The 18,274-nt window shown below is 26.3% G+C and overlaps 3 protein-coding genes across 3 annotated transcripts in view; 2 read left to right on the top strand and 1 right to left on the bottom strand.

Moving 5' to 3' along the window:
* Nucleotides 1-177: 177 nt before the first annotated feature.
* LOC132944556 (uncharacterized) lies at nucleotides 178-2,170 on the top strand. The gene is made up of 6 exons (XM_061014024.1): nucleotides 178-243; nucleotides 316-490; nucleotides 1,165-1,346; nucleotides 1,497-1,659; nucleotides 1,885-2,010; nucleotides 2,109-2,170. Exons 1-6 carry the CDS (start codon nucleotides 178-180, stop codon nucleotides 2,168-2,170), a joined length of 774 nt encoding a protein of 257 aa, XP_060870007.1.
* A 277-nt stretch (nucleotides 2,171-2,447) lies between these two features.
* LOC132944490 (zinc finger protein 62 homolog) lies at nucleotides 2,448-8,855 on the top strand. The gene is made up of 4 exons (XM_061013901.1): nucleotides 2,448-2,494; nucleotides 4,748-5,292; nucleotides 6,336-6,545; nucleotides 8,788-8,855. Exons 1-4 carry the CDS (start codon nucleotides 2,448-2,450, stop codon nucleotides 8,853-8,855), a joined length of 870 nt encoding a protein of 289 aa, XP_060869884.1.
* Nucleotides 8,856-9,116: 261 nt separating this feature from the next.
* Nucleotides 9,117-18,274, bottom strand: part of LOC132937195 (uncharacterized) — a 116,151-nt gene continuing 106,993 nt past the window's right edge. The window contains exons 3-5 of the mRNA XM_061004019.1: nucleotides 10,032-10,120; nucleotides 9,838-9,965; nucleotides 9,117-9,182 (exon numbers count right to left, since the gene is read on the bottom strand). Coding sequence (XP_060860002.1) covers nucleotides 9,149-9,182; nucleotides 9,838-9,965; nucleotides 10,032-10,112 — 243 coding nt within the window. The 5' untranslated portion in view covers nucleotides 10,113-10,120 and the 3' untranslated portion in view covers nucleotides 9,117-9,148. The remainder of the gene's footprint in view (nucleotides 9,183-9,837; nucleotides 9,966-10,031; nucleotides 10,121-18,274) is intronic.

Raw genomic sequence — 18,274 nt, 5'->3', positions numbered from 1 at the left:
ACACATAAGTTTACTAACCGACGCGAGTCGTCAAATTAACCGCCTCAAGGTAGGAGTTTGATGGCGCAACAACATCAATGAACTTAATTTGTTATTATGTATACAATTTTTAACAAACCATTTTATAAGGAAACTCCTAATATTATCATTAATGATTTGATTAAGAGAAATCAGACTATGACTATTAATCTATCCAATGATATAGCCAATGCTATTTTACTGTCATTTCCATCAGAAATAAAGGTAGACAATTTTTAACTATAACCTAAATTCGATTTTAATATTATTAATAACTAATGATGAGTATATTTTTAGGATGTATATTTTCTAAGGGATGTATCTTGTAAAGCTCCAAAAGGGAAACTTTACTCAAAATATTTCAATACAATGAAGAAATTACAAAGTGTTGGATTAAATTCCACTAGTAAAACATACGAGAATAATAAGAAAATTCTATGTAGATCTGAAGATCGACTTGATTATTCACTCGGTAAGTTATGTATGAAGTGTTATAAATTATAATACATAATATAATATAAATAAGTATCAAAAAAATATGTATATGATGGATTTAAAAATTACTAAATATGACATTTCAAATCCTACTATTATAGGTAACATAAATTTTGAATTTATTATGCTTAATATAATGTTTTTAAAATGTAATGTCATGGCTGTACCTAATAAGAAATATTAGAAGATGAATTATATTATTAAATCAACATTGTTTTTTAGAACATTATAATTTAAAGACCTACCAAATTTTGAAACTAAAAATTTAGCAGTTATGAAAAACAAATTTAAAATGCTTGATTTTTATTTTCAAAATTAGGTAGGTCTATAAACTATAATGTTCTAAAAAACAATGTTGATTTAATAATAATATAATTCATCTCCTAATATTTCTTATTAGGTACAGCCATGACATAACATTTTAAAAACATATTATATTATGCAAAATAAATTCAAAATTGTATGTTACCTATAATGGTAGGATTTGAAATGTTATATTTAGTAATTTTTATATCCATCATAATATATATAATATAGTATATACATCATAATATAAATGTACGTATTTTTTTGGTACTATTTATATTATATTAGTTATTATAAAGATTATAATTGGTATCAAATATCTATTGTATATTATGTTCTACATAGAAATGGAACCCGAATCTGAAGATTTGTGTGCAAGTTTACAAGATTCAGACTTAACTTGGCCTGAAATTGAGACAATTTGGAAAAAAACTAACAATTTTAGGCTTCAATATATTAAGAATAACAACACAGCGTCTATTTTCAAAAAATGGATACAGTTTACTCAACCAATGGGCTATAAATTGGTAAATATTATACTCTATACATTGTGTTCATATCAGTAAAAATCACTAAAATAATTATAATTTCAATCTATTAACTACAAAATTATAAATCTAATCTTTTTACATATAAAGATAATACATTTACTAAAAATAATATTTTATATTGTTTAGGTAGAGATAGATTTCTGTCACATGTACTCAAACTTTAAAAACCTACCAGCCAAATTTGAAAGAAAGTCATCTTTGCTATTGAAAATATTTGACGAAAGAATAAAAGATAATGCAAGTAAAATATTATTAAATCAATTAAAAGAATCTCCTGATTTATGCGAAAGTAAGTTTTAATGAATAAGTAGATTAGAATTTTTTACTTTCTACATTTTTGACTATGGTTATACTATCGTCACTCAATAATTCGAAAAACTCCTAAACTAACTAAACGCTTGGTCCCCTGGGAAAACCACTAAATTATAAGAAAATACATGCATTTTGGTCACCTTGATAATTCGAAATGTGTTTAATTTACAAAATAATTATAATAAATATTATATTGTTTTAGATGGGAAAAACTTGGTTATATTTTATTTGATGCATTCGTTATTTGTACCTTCATCAAGAAAAATTACCAGAGATGACAATGGAAAAAAATCTGTCATAAAATATTCCATAAAAGATTCTCGTTTTAGTATGTTTAAGATTTATATTCATATCAGAACAGTAGAACACCATCGTTTTGAATAACTATATTTTCACTTTTATAATTTGAAATCCAATTATATTTAGGAAGTAAACCTTGTGCTGTTCCAAGTTTCTCTAAGAATAATTTATTATGTCTAAGCACTTGATTGAGTTGTTATGAAACATCATTTTCTATATTTTGATAATAAGACCAAATATTTATGATTAATACGTTCTAATCGTTACTCTCTATATCTATCCATCAAATACTCATATATATCTTTATTTAATATATTTCTATCTTTGTTTGAGATGTAAGGGTCTATGAAATCTGAGTTTATTTCCATCATTTATGATATTAAAGTAGTAAAAATAGTTGCTTAGTCTATAAGAATGATATTTTAATATATTATTAACTGTCATAATTATGAAACCTTGGTAAGAATGTGTGATTACAATACAAAGATTGTAAATTTAAAACAAAGATCTACGTAAGTAGATCATTCTGTAACCAAAAATCTAAAAAATATAATATAAACACAGTTTTTTTTTTATATATTCACTGTATAAGGTAAGAAACTCTTAACTCACATTTACATTTTGAAATGCCATGTCTTCAACTTAAATTAATTTAACTTACAGTAGTCACTTATTCCTAATAGTAAGATAACTTTCTTTAACACAATAATATCATACAATATACGTACTTTGTAATAATATACGCTAACAGACCGTCATTGTATTCAAATTTAACACCTCCATTACGGAGAATCTCTAGACACCTAATAATATACTACAGAACGTTACCCACTTACTCGCTCTTTTCAATGTTGAAGATCTGATAATCATAAATTATAATATTTTTATTAATTAATAGTAGTTGATCTTAATAGATCAGCGATGCCCCTCCCCCTCACCATGACAAAATCATTTTACCAACATTGGTATGTTCGATCAACTCATTATAATAATATTAATTATTAATCAATTATTAATCAATTTATATTACCCTCATAACCATTATATAGGTAAGTTTCTAATTATTAGGTAATCAATATAAATTATGAATTCTTAGAATATTTAAAATTCATCATAAAGATGTTATTAAATTATTGTTAGGGTATTGTCGTAAACACGATTGTGTTTTATTTATTAATCACTTTCCAGATTTCTCGTCCATTACCTTTACATGTTTCTATTTTATTGATATAATATTGTTCTTTAGCCTTCCGATTAAGTATTGTTAACTTATTTATAAAAGCTTTGTAATAATTTATTAATTTATGATTTGATGTATCCTTTTTAATTTTCATTTTGAGGTTATCTCTATTTTTTCTTGATGTCACAATACCACTAATAATCAAAAGTTTTATCTAACGATTATTCCTACTTGATCGGTACTTTGATACAGTAAAGTAGTTAATTGTGTCAAATATATTTTATATTGCAGTACTAATATTATTTATTTCAAATAATCCAGTCAATTTGATACTGCATACAGATTTAACTGCCATATTGTTATCAATATATGATATGAAATTTGAATAATTATCTATGGGTTTGTTATATGCTTATGAGTTTTTTAAGCTACTTATAATTGTATAATGATCTTTTGTTCAAATCTAATTATTGCTGGAATGAGATTAACATTTCTTCTAAATATGTGGCCAACACATGATATAGAGTCAAAACTCACTCAGGTACGCATACAGATTTGAGAATAAAAACTATTTGACAATAGTATATTTAAATAGTTTTTGGTTATAAGAGAAGTACTTTTTTCCAATATGTCAATATTGATATTTCTGATTTTTTGTAGAGGACCAGAAGTTATAATGGTAGATAGTTGAGATAAGAAAATGTTTATATTGATTTACGTTGAACGATATGTGGCTAAAGTTGTAATTGGCTTCTTATTTATGTTTAAGTCTAATTTTATACAACTGACAACTGAGAACATTTGAAGTCGATTAACAGATTTAGTATGTTTAAGATTTATATTCATATCAGAACAGTAGAACACCATCGTTTTGAATAACTATATTTTCACTTTTATAATTTGAAATCCAATTATATTTAGGAAGTAAACCTTGTGCTGTTCCAAGTTTCTCTAAGAATAATTTATTATGTCTAAGCACTTGATTGAGTTGTTATGAAACATCATTTTCTATATTTTGATAATAAGACCTAATATTTATGATTAATACGTTCTAATCGTTACTCTCTATATCTATCCATCAAATACTCATATATATCTTTATTTAATATATTTCTATCTTTGTTTGAGATGTAAGGGTCTATGAAATCTGAGTTTATTTCCATCATTTATGATATTAAAGTAGTAAAAATAGTTGCTTAGTCTATAAGAATGATATTTTAATATATTATTAACTGTCATAATTATGAAACCTTGGTAAGAATGTGTGATTACAATACAAATTTTGTAAAGGCAAGAGAGAACAACAAACAAACATGCCCATTACAAAATCATAATAACATAGAAAAATTTATTGTTTTTAACAAAAAACTGTTGAGTATAAGTCGTAATTATACATTTGAATAGATAAATATAAATATAGTTTTAGTTCATACGTACAAATGCAATATTTTGAATATGTAATATAGTTTGTAAGCAAAATACATAATGTCTTCATTTATTATAAAAATCTACATAATATCTTGTTATAATTATTGTCGCTTATTTAAAATTTGCAATCATTTTTAAAATACCTATTTTTTTTCAGAACTTTAATCAAAACTGAAGACAACAGAATTATTACCGAAATAAAAACCGAGAGAGATGTTTTTGACGATTATGAATTTCAAGGAACAGTTTCCAATGAAAGCCACTCTTCAATAATTAACCGTATGGATTTGGGCGAAAGATCTAACTCAAGGGAAAAGCTTTTGACCAGGCATGTGAATAAGTCTTTTGAATGTGATATTTGTAAAAAAAAATTTACCCAAAAAGCATCTATAAAAAATCATTTTAAGATAACTCATAGAGGAGGAAGACAATTAAAACGTGATATTTGTAAATTAGAATTTTCTCAATCATCCACATTAAAAGTTCATACTAGGACACATATTAGAAAAAATCAATTTAAATGTGATATTTGTGATTACAAGTCTTCTCGATCAACAAATTTAAAAATGCATAAAATGGTTCACACTGGTGAAAAGCGATTTCATTGTGATACCTGCGGTAAAGGGTACATTAATAAAAATAATTTTAAAGATCATAAAATGTTACATACTGGAGAAAGGCCATTTATTTGTGATATCTGCGGTAAAGGGTTTATTCGGAACGAAACTTTATTTAATCATTCAAAGACACACACAGGAGAAAAGCAATTTATTTGTGATATCTGCGGTAAAGGGTTCATTAAGATGACGAATTTTAAATATCATAAAATGTTACACACTGGAGAAAGGCCATATAATTGTAATATCTGCGGTAAAAGGTTTATTCGGAAATATTCTTTAACTGTTCATTCAAAGATACACACTAGAAAAAAGCAATTTAAATGTGGTATTTGCAATCAAACCTTTTCATCACATTTAACAGTGCATACAAGGACACATAATGAAGACAAATCCATATGAGTGTGAATCTAGGTTCAAGTGTTTTCTCGTTGAAAAAATTCAAAATTCCTTAAAAAATACCAACCATACTCTGTTTAATCCTGTGACAATCGAGTAGTTTTATATTTTTATTAATTATTTCAATTGTTTTGATAATAACTATAATTTTACATAATATGAATATTTAGTATTAACAAACTATTTCTAATTTAAGTATAATTAAGAGCCAAACAAAATAATCATAAATATATAAGTATTTATTGCAAAAATGTAAAACCGAATATTTGATTAATTTTTTTATTTAAAATTTGATTATTAATTTTATTTTTTTAGTTTATAAATAAAAGTATCAGAAATTCAATATAACGTTTAGTTTTTTAAATATTAATAAATCTTTAAAATTATATTTTTGTTAACTGGCCTGGCTATTTAAATATAAAATAAAAATTCAAATATATCTCTTTTAAGATTTTTAATATGTAAAAAGCAAATGTTATTTATATTGAAATTATTTTACTTGTATTGTCTTAATCACATAAAACCACACATTTGTATATAAATTAAATTTTTAGATTGGTAAATCGTTGTGTAGTGAAGCGAAGAACTTGTACACGTAGGTATAAGTTATGCAATTACGATGAGCTGGGCCCTATGACTGACAAATTCATAGGCGTACAGTACCTACATTTAATGATGGTTTTGTGTTTAATTTACAAAATAATTATAATACATATTATATTGTTTTAGATGGGAAAAACTTGGTTATATTTTATTTGATGCATTCGTTATTTGTACCTTCATCAAGAAAAATTACCAGAGATGACAATGGAAAAAAATCTGTCATAAAATATTCCATAAAAGATTCTCAAAATACATTTATTATAGAAGCATCTACTCCCCTTGAACTAGAAGTCATCATAGAGAAACTGAAAAAACAAGAAAATAATATACAGCCATGTATACTAGTTGTTGGCTCATTATTAAACCCTAAACAAATAATAGTATATTTCGATGATGTTAAATACAAGTTGTTTTCTGTTTTTAAAGCTATCGATATTTGTTTTAAGCTATTCCATGTTTTTAATCTTGAATATCCATATGAATCAAGTAACGTGTGGTTATTTTTGCAAAGTTATTTTTATGAAATTAACACTAAATATGACAAAAGTTGTAGTTTAGTAAAGCAAATTTTCTCAGAATTAGATGCAAATTATAATATTTAAAACTAATGTATTATTAAGAGTTCCCTAGCCAATTTTAATTTTTTTTTATATTACAAACCCAACATTTATGATTTATAAGTACCTATAAGTATATATTTTTTTTTGTAATCGTAAGTCGTTTAGGAACAACAGTTCTTCATTTTTTTTTTTTTTTTGTTATATCTAGTTTTACATTATAATTTTTAATTTGTATTAATATTTTCTATATACTAGAACCATTTGTTTAAAAAAGATTATAAATAAATAATTATATCTATAGTAAATAGTTTTTTTATTTTATATTTTTATTACCTATTACTCTATGGTCTGGATCTTTAAATTTTATCATATTCATCATTATTGAACATAACATGATATAGTATTAACTGTTTCTAAAGGAACAAAAATGTCATTCTTAAGCAGAATTTTTTTTTTATATTTTAGCTTTTGTTTAGCCTAAATATCTGATATCTGGACAATATGATAATTGATAAAAACACCAATTTTATTATCAATAATTATTTTATTGATTTTACCTATAGTAGGTTACCTCTTATAGGTAACAATAACGCGGAAGTTTGTTAATGTAATAACCAGTTCGGTAATTATTAATAAAGTATGACTTGTAATGTTAACACAAATTTCATTAATCCTATCTATCAGTTTGCTAGATTCTACCTATATAGTATTATCTTAGGTAGGTAACAATAATGAGCAAGTTTGTTATTATTACATATGGTTCAATAATTATTAATAAGGTGTGAATGGTAATGTTAACAAAAATTTCATTAATCTTACCTATAAGTTAGCTAGAATAAATTAACAGGCATAATGATTGTTTTGATGAAAATTAATTTGTGACATCAATAAATAGTTTGTAGAACGTATGTTAACAAATTTTTTGTTGGTTTAACCTAACTTATTTTCAATTTTACCTGGATATTTCTTTGGGTGCATTTTCCCGGTTAATACTTCTTTAGCCTTTTGATTTTGGGCTATACCTACCATATAATAAAACTTACTGAAGGATAGAGATTGAAATCAAAATTAAAATTTTCTATTTTAATTTCTGATAAACTAACCTATGGATATTTGTTTTTTCTGAATTAAAATTAAATTAATTTACCTATTGAGCATTGATTTTATAAATTAATGATTTGTATAACTAAACACAATATCGATTTACTTATTTTGTGATTTGCGTAATTAGATTTTTATTATAATTTTCCTTTTTTTCGATTTGAAATAGCTTAACAATTTAAATTTTGACCAATGAGACTGGAGAAGTCATATGAAATTAAACATTTTTTTTATTTTAATTCATTAAATTTTTTTTAAAAATATCTATATTGTCCGAAGTCACTTATTGTAATTATAACATCAGTTTTTAATGAAATCTTATAGGTACGTGTCCGAAGGCACCCCATTTTACGGGTGACTCCGGACAAAATGCAACTTTTAAAAAAAGTGTGAACTTTAATGATCATTATGATTGTTCTTCTGCTATATGATCATCTTTTCATTCATTATAATAGTATTTTATTTACTGGTTAGGTATAATATGTAAAAGTTTAATGTAGATACCTACTAAATAAGAATATTTAAGTCAGTAGATTACTAGTACCTAAACCTCGCGGAATATTCAAAAATGTAGTGTAGAAGGAGAACATTTTGTGTATAACCCAATTGAGGCGATTTTTAAAAGTGAATTCTTGTATTTTACATACTATGAAAGAAAGTACTACAGGTCAGTAGACTGTGGACATTTTTTTCGGCTTGGGTATGGGAATGATATAAAAACATTTCCAGAAATATGAGCCACAGAGCATTGAAGATATGGAGAAGTATTATCAGAGGCTAGAGTAAAAATAATACCAATATAAAACATTCAATAAATCAATAAAAAAAAATAAAGTATTATTATTTTTACATTATTACATTAACAACAATTATTTTCCTATTCAGTCTGTTCTTAACCACTTATCATTGTCAAATAGACAGTCAACAAGGAGTTAATTCTGTATTGAACGTAACAGGAATTGTTATTAGGGACAAAAAAGAATAATTAAAAATTATCTTACATATTATATTGAAGAAAACTACAGTAATTAAATCACACGGCAAAAAATAAAATTAGTCTAGCCAAAAGATGGGACAACTAATACTAGGTAGTTGTTAATTAATTTTTTTGTTTTTTTTTTTTTTTTTTTTTTATTAATGATTGTCTGTCACTCAGTATGATTAAAAATACGTATTTGATATATCAACAAAAAATGAAAATAATATAAACCTATTGTCTTAAAAAGTATTTATAATATTAAATAATTTGTCAATTGTACAGTTTAATTATGTAGCTGGTCAAGCTAAGCCGGTTCTAGAACCTGATCCGCTCCTGAAAATAAAAAAATTATTGTTACAAAATCAGTTAATTAAATAAGTATCAATTAATTAAACTAAAAGTATATAACTTGATTTTTAAACTCATATAGGCTGCAGATAGGTAAAAGGTAGCTCACACATGATTTTTTTTTTATCAATCTAAATGGTTGCAATTCATTACATCTTATATTAATATTATAATTGGAAGAAATATGGGAATATTCATTTTGTACAAATATATTTATTAAAAAAACAAATCTCTGGCGGGACACATAATTATTTATAAGTTAATGTTTATAAAAATCAGTTAAATTACAAAATAAAGTTAATGAATATTAAATTAAAAAAAAGTTTAGATAAAAAAATAACTTAACTTTAAACTTAAACTTTTTAACATGTTTATGCTCAAGTTTGGTACCTTAGACCTATAGTTCTTATCTATATGAGAAAATTGAAAAATAAAAGAAAAATAGTATTAGATAGGTGGTTAAAAGGTAAGAAATTCCTTGTTTGCAGTTATTATACTCTGAATTTGACTTATCGCTTTGTATTAAATCAACAACAAAAACTGCAAATATTCTATATTATGTAATTTTTTTAAGCCTTTAGATATTGAAAAAACACATTTAAATAATACACCTAAAACTAATAGAAAGAATTATACGAACTGTCCAGAAATCCGTTGTTTTACTTCACCGCCGGTTCTATCATCCTCACTAGCAGATATAGCTGCTTTGGATACAACTCTAAGTTTCTGTTTGTATGATAACATGGGTGTCTTCTTATTACTTGTAGACTAAACACAAAATGTATTAGCTATAAAACTGTTTTGGTTATGTAAAAACATAAATAAAAAACTTACTGAACAGTAAGTTTTCTTTGATGCAAAACAATCTCTCTTCCGTTTAGACCCTTCTCTTTTTTTTCTTTTCTTTATCACCATCAGTACCACTGTAATAAAATAATAAACAATACAGTTTTATTCAATTATTATAAACATATTTTTTAATTGAGTGCTTGTAGATATTTTGTAATAGAACCGTTTGTTTAAGTAAGTTAACATACCAAGTAACTTATAGTAGCTTACAAACCTGGGCAAGTCAATGATCATTTTTTAATTGAGTTAAATTAAGTTGATAGAAAACATTTGAAAAAGTTTAAAGTTAATAGTTATCCTACTTTTTATTTTAACTCAGTTAAGTTAAAATTTATAAGGGAAAATTATAACTAGCTTAAGTTAAGTAATTTATTTTTATTTTTTATATATATAAATACTTAGTAATGTGGTTGAAAATAATAAAAAAAAATGTTTATGCTATATGTATCATTTCATAAGAATCGCATTATATTTATTATTTAATCTTAACATAGTATAAAACAAATTCCCTTTTTCTGATATTTTTTAATATCAATCGTTTGTTTAAGTTTTTAATCGTAAATGAATAAACTACTCGTTATATTAAAATTCAATTTTAATATATCTAAGTACTCCAAAAGCCATTCAACTTTAGAATATGAAGTTAAAAATGAAAGTCATCATAAATAAAGTTAACAATTTAAAATAATGATAAAAATACTAAATAATATATATTGTTTTGTTAATTTGATAAAAATGTCAATCAATGACTTAAAAAAAAATATTTTTAAAATTATCAATAGTTTTTGAAAATATTAAGTGTCTTATGTTAGGACTTAGAAACACCCAGAAAACTCACATTTTATTCAAGACTTTCAGTAGTTTTGGTTTTAGATGAAAATTCTCTTGACAGACAGAACACGAAAGTAACATCTTCTGTACTTTTGTTATAATAACCTACACAATTGCCATGGATAACTAATTCAAAACCATAACATTTTTCAATTTTATCTATTTGTTCTAAAAGATTTTGTAATTCATACTTTGTTCTAATAGGCTTATCATATTTGTATGTCTTTCCGTATATTTGTATTTTTTGGCAAAAAGCTATTATAAAAACTAATGGTTTTTACAGTGGCATACAAATTGTCTTGTTGAGAAAAAACAGTTGAATTTCTTGAATCATCATGTACACTTTCCCAAAATACACTAGGAAGTAAAATCATTTTAGAAATTTCAAATATGAATCCGTTATCTTTCCGTATAAATTCTGCAGTATCGTCGTCCATTAGTTGCTAAAGCTAATGGAAGTAAATCATCATCTTTAACTTGCTCCGTTCCCAAAGATGGTAGCATCTGTTGTGGTTCTGTTTCCAAATTTGTTTGTAAATCATCATCATCAAGTGGCTTAATTTTCACAATCGACAAATTAACTGGTTTTCAGTATTTAATTTTAATGTTGGATCTAAATTAGAAGTTGGATTATCTTCACGTGTGTCATTTAAAACCACAGTATACTTTTTATTTTCATTTTTAGACGAAAACATTTTATTGGTAGTTGCTAATGATTTATCTATAAAACATAGAAATACAATAAACAAATGTAAAAACAATATTTATGAATGGTTATAAAAATTATATTTTGTGGTGTGAAAAGGGAAATATTTTCAACCTCTACAATAGTATTAGTTATTCATCCAGGTGTTGAACATTAACTATCAAAATCCTAAATTAACCTATCATAATCTAACCTAATTGCCTATCTTATAGATGTAAAAGTTCCTTGCTTCACACAAACATTTATTTTACGTGTAAATGTATGGTTTTATGTCTTTAAGACGATAAAAGTATCAGAAATTCAATATAACGTTTAATTTTTTAAATATTAATAAATCTTTAAAATTATATTTTTGTTAACTGGCCTGGCTATTTAAATATAAAATAAAAATTCAAATATATCTCTTTTAAGATTTTTAATATGTAAAAAGCAAATGTTATTTATATTGAAATTATTTTACTTGTATTGTCTTAATCACATAAAACCACACATTTGTATATAAATTAAATTTTTAGATTGGTAAATCGTTGTGTAATATGTAATATAGTTTGTAAGCAAAATACATAATGTCTTCATTTATTATAAAAATCTACATAATATCTTGTTATAATTATTGTCGCTTATTTAAAATTTGCAATCATTTTTAAAATACCTATTTTTTTTCAGAACTTTAATCAAAACTGAAGACAACAGAATTATTACCGAAATAAAAACCGAGAGAGATGTTTTTGACGATTATGAATTTCAAGGAACAGTTTCCAATGAAAGCCACTCTTCAATAATTAACCGTATGGATTTGGGCGAAAGATCTAACTCAAGGGAAAAGCTTTTGACCAGGCATGTGAATAAGTCTTTTGAATGTGATATTTGTAAAAAAAAATTTACCCAAAAAGCATCTATAAAAAATCATTTTAAGATAACTCATAGAGGAGGAAGACAATTAAAAACGTGATATTTGTAAATTAGAATTTTCTCAATCATCCACATTAAAAGTTCATACTAGGACACATATTAGAAAAAATCAATTTAAATGTGATATTTGTGATTACAAGTCTTCTCGATCAACAAATTTAAAAATGCATAAAATGGTTCACACTGGTGAAAAGCGATTTCATTGTGATACCTGCGGTAAAGGGTACATTAATAAAAAATAATTTTAAAGATCATAAAATGTTACATACTGGAGAAAGGCCATTTATTTGTGATATCTGCGGTAAAGGGTTTATTCGGAACGAAACTTTATTTAATCATTCAAAGACACACACAGGAGAAAAGCAATTTATTTGTGATATCTGCGGTAAAGGGTTTATTCGGAAAGAAACTTTATCTACTCATTCAAAGACACACACAGGAGAAAAGCAATTTAATTGTGATATCTGCGGTAAAGGGTTCATTAAGATGACGAATTTTAAATATCATAAAATGTTACACACTGGAGAAAGGCCATATAATTGTAATATCTGCGGTAAAAGGTTTATTCGGAAATATTCTTTAACTGTTCATTCAAAGATACACACTAGAAAAAAGCAATTTAAATGTGGTATTTGCAATCAAACCTTTTCATCACATTTAACAGTGCATACAAGGACACATAATGAAGACAAATCCATATGAGTGTGAATCTAGGTTCAAGTGTTTTTCTCGTTGAAAAAATTCAAAATTCCTTAAAAAATACCAACCATACTCTGTTTAATCCTGTGACAATCGAGTAGTTTTATATTTTTATTAATTATTTCAATTGTTTTGATAATAACTATAATTTTACATAATATGAATATTTAGTATTAACAAACTATTTCTAATTTAAGTATAATTAAGAGCCAAACAAAATAATCATAAATATATAAGTATTTATTGCAAAAATGTAAAACCGAATATTTGATTAATTTTTTTATTTAAAATTTGATTATTAATTTTATTTTTTTAGTTTATAAATAAAAGTATCAGAAATTCAATATAACGTTTAGTTTTTTAAATATTAATAAATCTTTAAAATTATATTTTTGTTAACTGGCCTGGCTATTTAAATATAAAATAAAAATTCAAATATATCTCTTTTAAGATTTTTAATATGTAAAAAGCAAATGTTATTTATATTGAAATTATTTTACTTGTATTGTCTTAATCACATAAAACCACACATTTGTATATAAATTAAATTTTTAGATTGGTAAATCGTTGTGTAGTGAAGCGAAGAACTTGTACACGTAGGTATAAGTTATGCAATTACGATGAGCTGGGCCCTATGACTGACAAATTCATAGGCGTACAGTACCTACATTTAATGATAATAATATTTACGTACAAAACAAATAATTATGGTAAATGAAAGAAAAACTGAATCACGGGTCCGATCAAACTTCACTGGAACTTCACATAGAAATACAAGAAACAAATGTATAAACAATATTTATGAATGGTTATAAAAATTACATTTTGTGGTGTGAAAAAGGAAATATTTTCAACCTCTACAATAGTATTAGTTATTCATCCAGGTATTAAACATTAACTATCAAAATCCTAAATTAACATATCATAATCTAACCTAACTGCCTATCTTATAGGTGTAAAAGTTCCTCGCTTCACACAATGATTTACCAAACTAAAAATGTATTTTACTTCAACCAGATCAAACTTCACTGCTTAACAGTAGCTACACGTGCAACAGTGGAATAACTGGAGTTGCAATATTTACCTGTCGGAGGCAGCCGATCTTGACAAAGTAGACACTAGCGGCCGCAAACACTATTATAATACTCGCCGTGTCGGGTGAATTCGACGTCGATCGCAAATGGCGGCACGGACTTGATCACCGACGGTCGTTGCCACAAACGCGTCGCCACAACACAAAATAGTATCTTTTCTTCCATGAAATTGTGTGTTTTGTTATGCGTTATTGGCTAATCAAATTAACACCGAGAGCGCTGTCGACGCCTATCGTACTAATGGTTAGGCGGGTACCCCCCTACGAAGATGTTGGGAGATTATATTTATTTTCCCGACATTTTGCATACATTTTGTCTTAAGTGAAGTATATTTAAATGTATTTGATAATGTTAGTAGACATTGTACTTACCAACGTATACAGTTAGCTATAAAAGCTTATAAAGTTTTGGTAGCAAAATGTATTTATTATAAAAAGTAAAATAACCAATATTAAATTATATCTATACTTGTATTCAAATACAATAACCAACCTTCCTAAAAATGTTGAAATAAAAAGCTTAACATTTTTGTAAAATCTTGTAAATATGTGTTTGTAAAATCAACAATTTCATATATCTTTAATTTATATATTTATCTTCTAAAGTTGTTTTATCATAATTTTTTTTTTTTTACAAACATGTTTATGAAGTACTGTAGAATGGACTGAAAAAGAGTGCGTGTGTTACAGAATATAATAGTAAAGTAATCTAAAAACTTAAAAGGCATATAAATTAAATTTATTTATGTTTACATGGAACTCGATATCTGCATATTCAAAATTTAATTTGATATAAATCAATATCTTGATAGATACAGCTGAAATACAAACATTTATGTTACATATTTTAGTATACCTGTTATGTTTATAAATAAACAACTAACTATTTTTCCAATAACTTCTAGTACTTTAAAACCTCAAAAAATGTATTATAATTGTGCACTTAAAAACAAAAAAAAAATGTATATATAAGATATTCTTTTTAATGTAAAAAAGGAATCTCTGGTGTATCTGTGGAAATTGGTATACTGGAAATGTGCAGAGAATTTGAATTAATTTACGAATACTAGGAAAAATGATTCATATTTTTTTGCATAATATAATGAAAGTACATCGGTTGTGCTGGGACTGAATTACATCATAACTTAAGTTCAGCAATCCGCAATAAATACCCTGAGATATTCCTGAAAAGTATTTACTATTTGATAGGTGGCTGTTTCAATAACATTTGTCTTCTGTGTGTCTCACATGAAATATAACTCAAAAGTCAAAAGTATTCAATAAGTACATCCATGATAACGACTCTGTGGTCCAGTTTATGGCAAAGGGACCGTCCATAGATTGCAAAATCTAAACAAAATTATTTCCTGTGCAATGACTGTACCGGTAGACTACCATAAAGTCAGCGGTAAATAAGTCTGTAGCATAAAAAGTCCAGTACCTACATATTATTAAATTAAAAAAAAATACGATGTACAATGTGATGCATAATCAAATTGAATGATTTACCTGACGAAATGAATAAATAGTTTTAAGGGGATTCCATACCATGAGTTTCTGTTTTTATCCAACACAGGATTTTAGACGGATTCTTTGCCAAACATATCAATTTATCTAATGAAGCGATAAGAATTTTGAAAACAGATTTGAATTTGTCGTCAAGTCTACTTGAAATCTACTTTTTCACAATTTTGGTTTTTGATTTGAGCTTCTCCAAAAATTGAAAAACCAAAATGTTTAAATATTTTTTTTAATATTACGTTTTCTAGAATTTGGGGAATAATATCAAAAATGTGGAAAAGTCGATTTAAAGTAGACTTGAAGACGAATTCAAATCTGTTTTCAGAATTCTTATCGCTTCATTAGATCAATTGGTATGTTTGGCAAAAAACACGTCTAAAATACAATGTTACGCGTGTGTTAGACAAAGACAGAAAATCACCGGGTGGAATCCCCTTAAACTCTTAACGATACCGAGTTAATACTTAATTTAACTGAGTAAAAATAATAATATATTATATAAATTAATTTTGTATGAATAATAATCTCGATATTTGTGTATAGGTAATGATAATAATAATTATTGAATTTTTTTTTAATAAATTATTTTAAATATTGCTATATAATAATAATATATTATATACAGGATTTTTTTTTTAAATTCTTAGTGGAGCGATAGATAAATGTATTGATTTTACAATGGAAAATGTATGTAAACTTTATTGTATTACATTTGCGAGTTTTTGACCAAGTGATTTTTTAATACCGATTTATAAAAGAAATTTTCAAATGTCTATTAATAGCTCAAAAATTGGAAAAAAATATTTTTTAAATACCATAAATAGGAAATTCTAATATAAAAATTTGGTGGATGTTTTAAGGTTTTACGGTTAATTGTTGTTTCATTGTCACTACCGCTGCTGCCGAAACCGACGGAGAGTAACCCCTGCGACCCAATTAAACGGTCCACACGAATTTGCACCAACATGCATCAGAATTAATAATAATAAATAGGTAAATTAATATTATACTATATTATATTATACTATATATTATTACTGTTAGTAAACTTGTAATATACAAGCTTCCACTCAATGACTGTCAACATTTGAATATAAAAAGTATTACTTCAGTAGACTAGTAGACAATTCGTTTGGGTATTGTAAAGGAATAGCTTTACGTACTAATATATAATAATATGTGTAAGTAATCGATTCACGTGTTGGTATATAATTGTTACTCAGGGCAGAAGTGTTTCTCCTTGAGATGTTATGATCTCGTAGTTACGAATATTCCATATAAGGAATATTTCAGCAAACCACTTTACAACTAATCAAACTGAGGGGGCATAACAGAATTGCCATTACGAGGCGGCAGTTTCATTCACTGTGAGAATAACAACCTCAAGGACACCTAGGTCCACGCGCCGACCAGATCAAAGGAGCCGACATCATATATAGGGACGCCAGGAGCACAGCATAATCAGATGTACCTGGACGAGAGCCTAACAACAAGAGCTACTTCACTCCACACTCAGCCATATTCTGCATGACAAACAATGATATTATACATTTATTCTGTTCTAAGAAATAACATTGCATTTACTGTTATAATTTGACTACCATTTTATTTCAAATCATCATCATTCTGGATCCCTGAAGGGGCAGCACGTAACAGTATTTACTTGTTACAGTGCAAAATGCAAAAAATCTATGAATGATAAAAAATTAACGGTTATCAGTACTATTGGTAAAACGAGCTAACAATATGCGTTCTGGTGGCATAATCCTCAGCTAGGATATTCGGAATGTATAGATATAATTTAATATTGGTTATTTTACTTTTTATAATAAATACATTTTGCTACCAAAACTTTATAAGCTTTTATAGCTAACTGTATACGTTGGTAAGTACAATGTCTACTAACATTATCAAATACATTTAAATATACTTCACTTAAGACAAAATGTATGCAAAATGTCGGGAAAATAAATATAATCTCCCAACATCTTCGTAGGGGGGTACCCGCCTAACCATTAGTACGATAGGCGTCGACAGCGCTCTCGGTGTTAATTTGATTAGCCAATAACGCATAACAAAACACACAATTTCATGGAAGAAAAGATACTATTTTGTGTTGTGGCGACGCGTTTGTGGCAACGACCGTCGGTGATCAAGTCCGTGCCGCCATTTGCGATCGACGTCGAATTCACCCGACACGGCGAGTATTATAATAGTGTTTGCGGCCGCTAGTGTCTACTTTGTCAAGATCGGCTGCCTCCGACAGGTAAATATTGCAACTCCAGTTATTCCACTGTTGCACGTGTAGCTACTGTTAAGCAGTGAAGTTTGATCTGGTTGAAGTAAAATACATTTTTAGTTTGGTAAATCATTGTGTGAAGCGAGGAACTTTTACACCTATAAGATAGGCAGTTAGGTTAGATTATGATATGTTAATTTAGGATTTTGATAGTTAATGTTTAATAC

The sequence above is a fragment of the Metopolophium dirhodum genome, chromosome 1, assembly GCF_019925205.1.
Source record: "Metopolophium dirhodum isolate CAU chromosome 1, ASM1992520v1, whole genome shotgun sequence".
NCBI lineage: Eukaryota > Metazoa > Arthropoda > Insecta > Hemiptera > Aphididae > Metopolophium > Metopolophium dirhodum.
The sequence above is the reverse complement of the archived record's forward strand: the minus strand, read 5'-3'. Positions and strand labels throughout refer to the sequence as shown.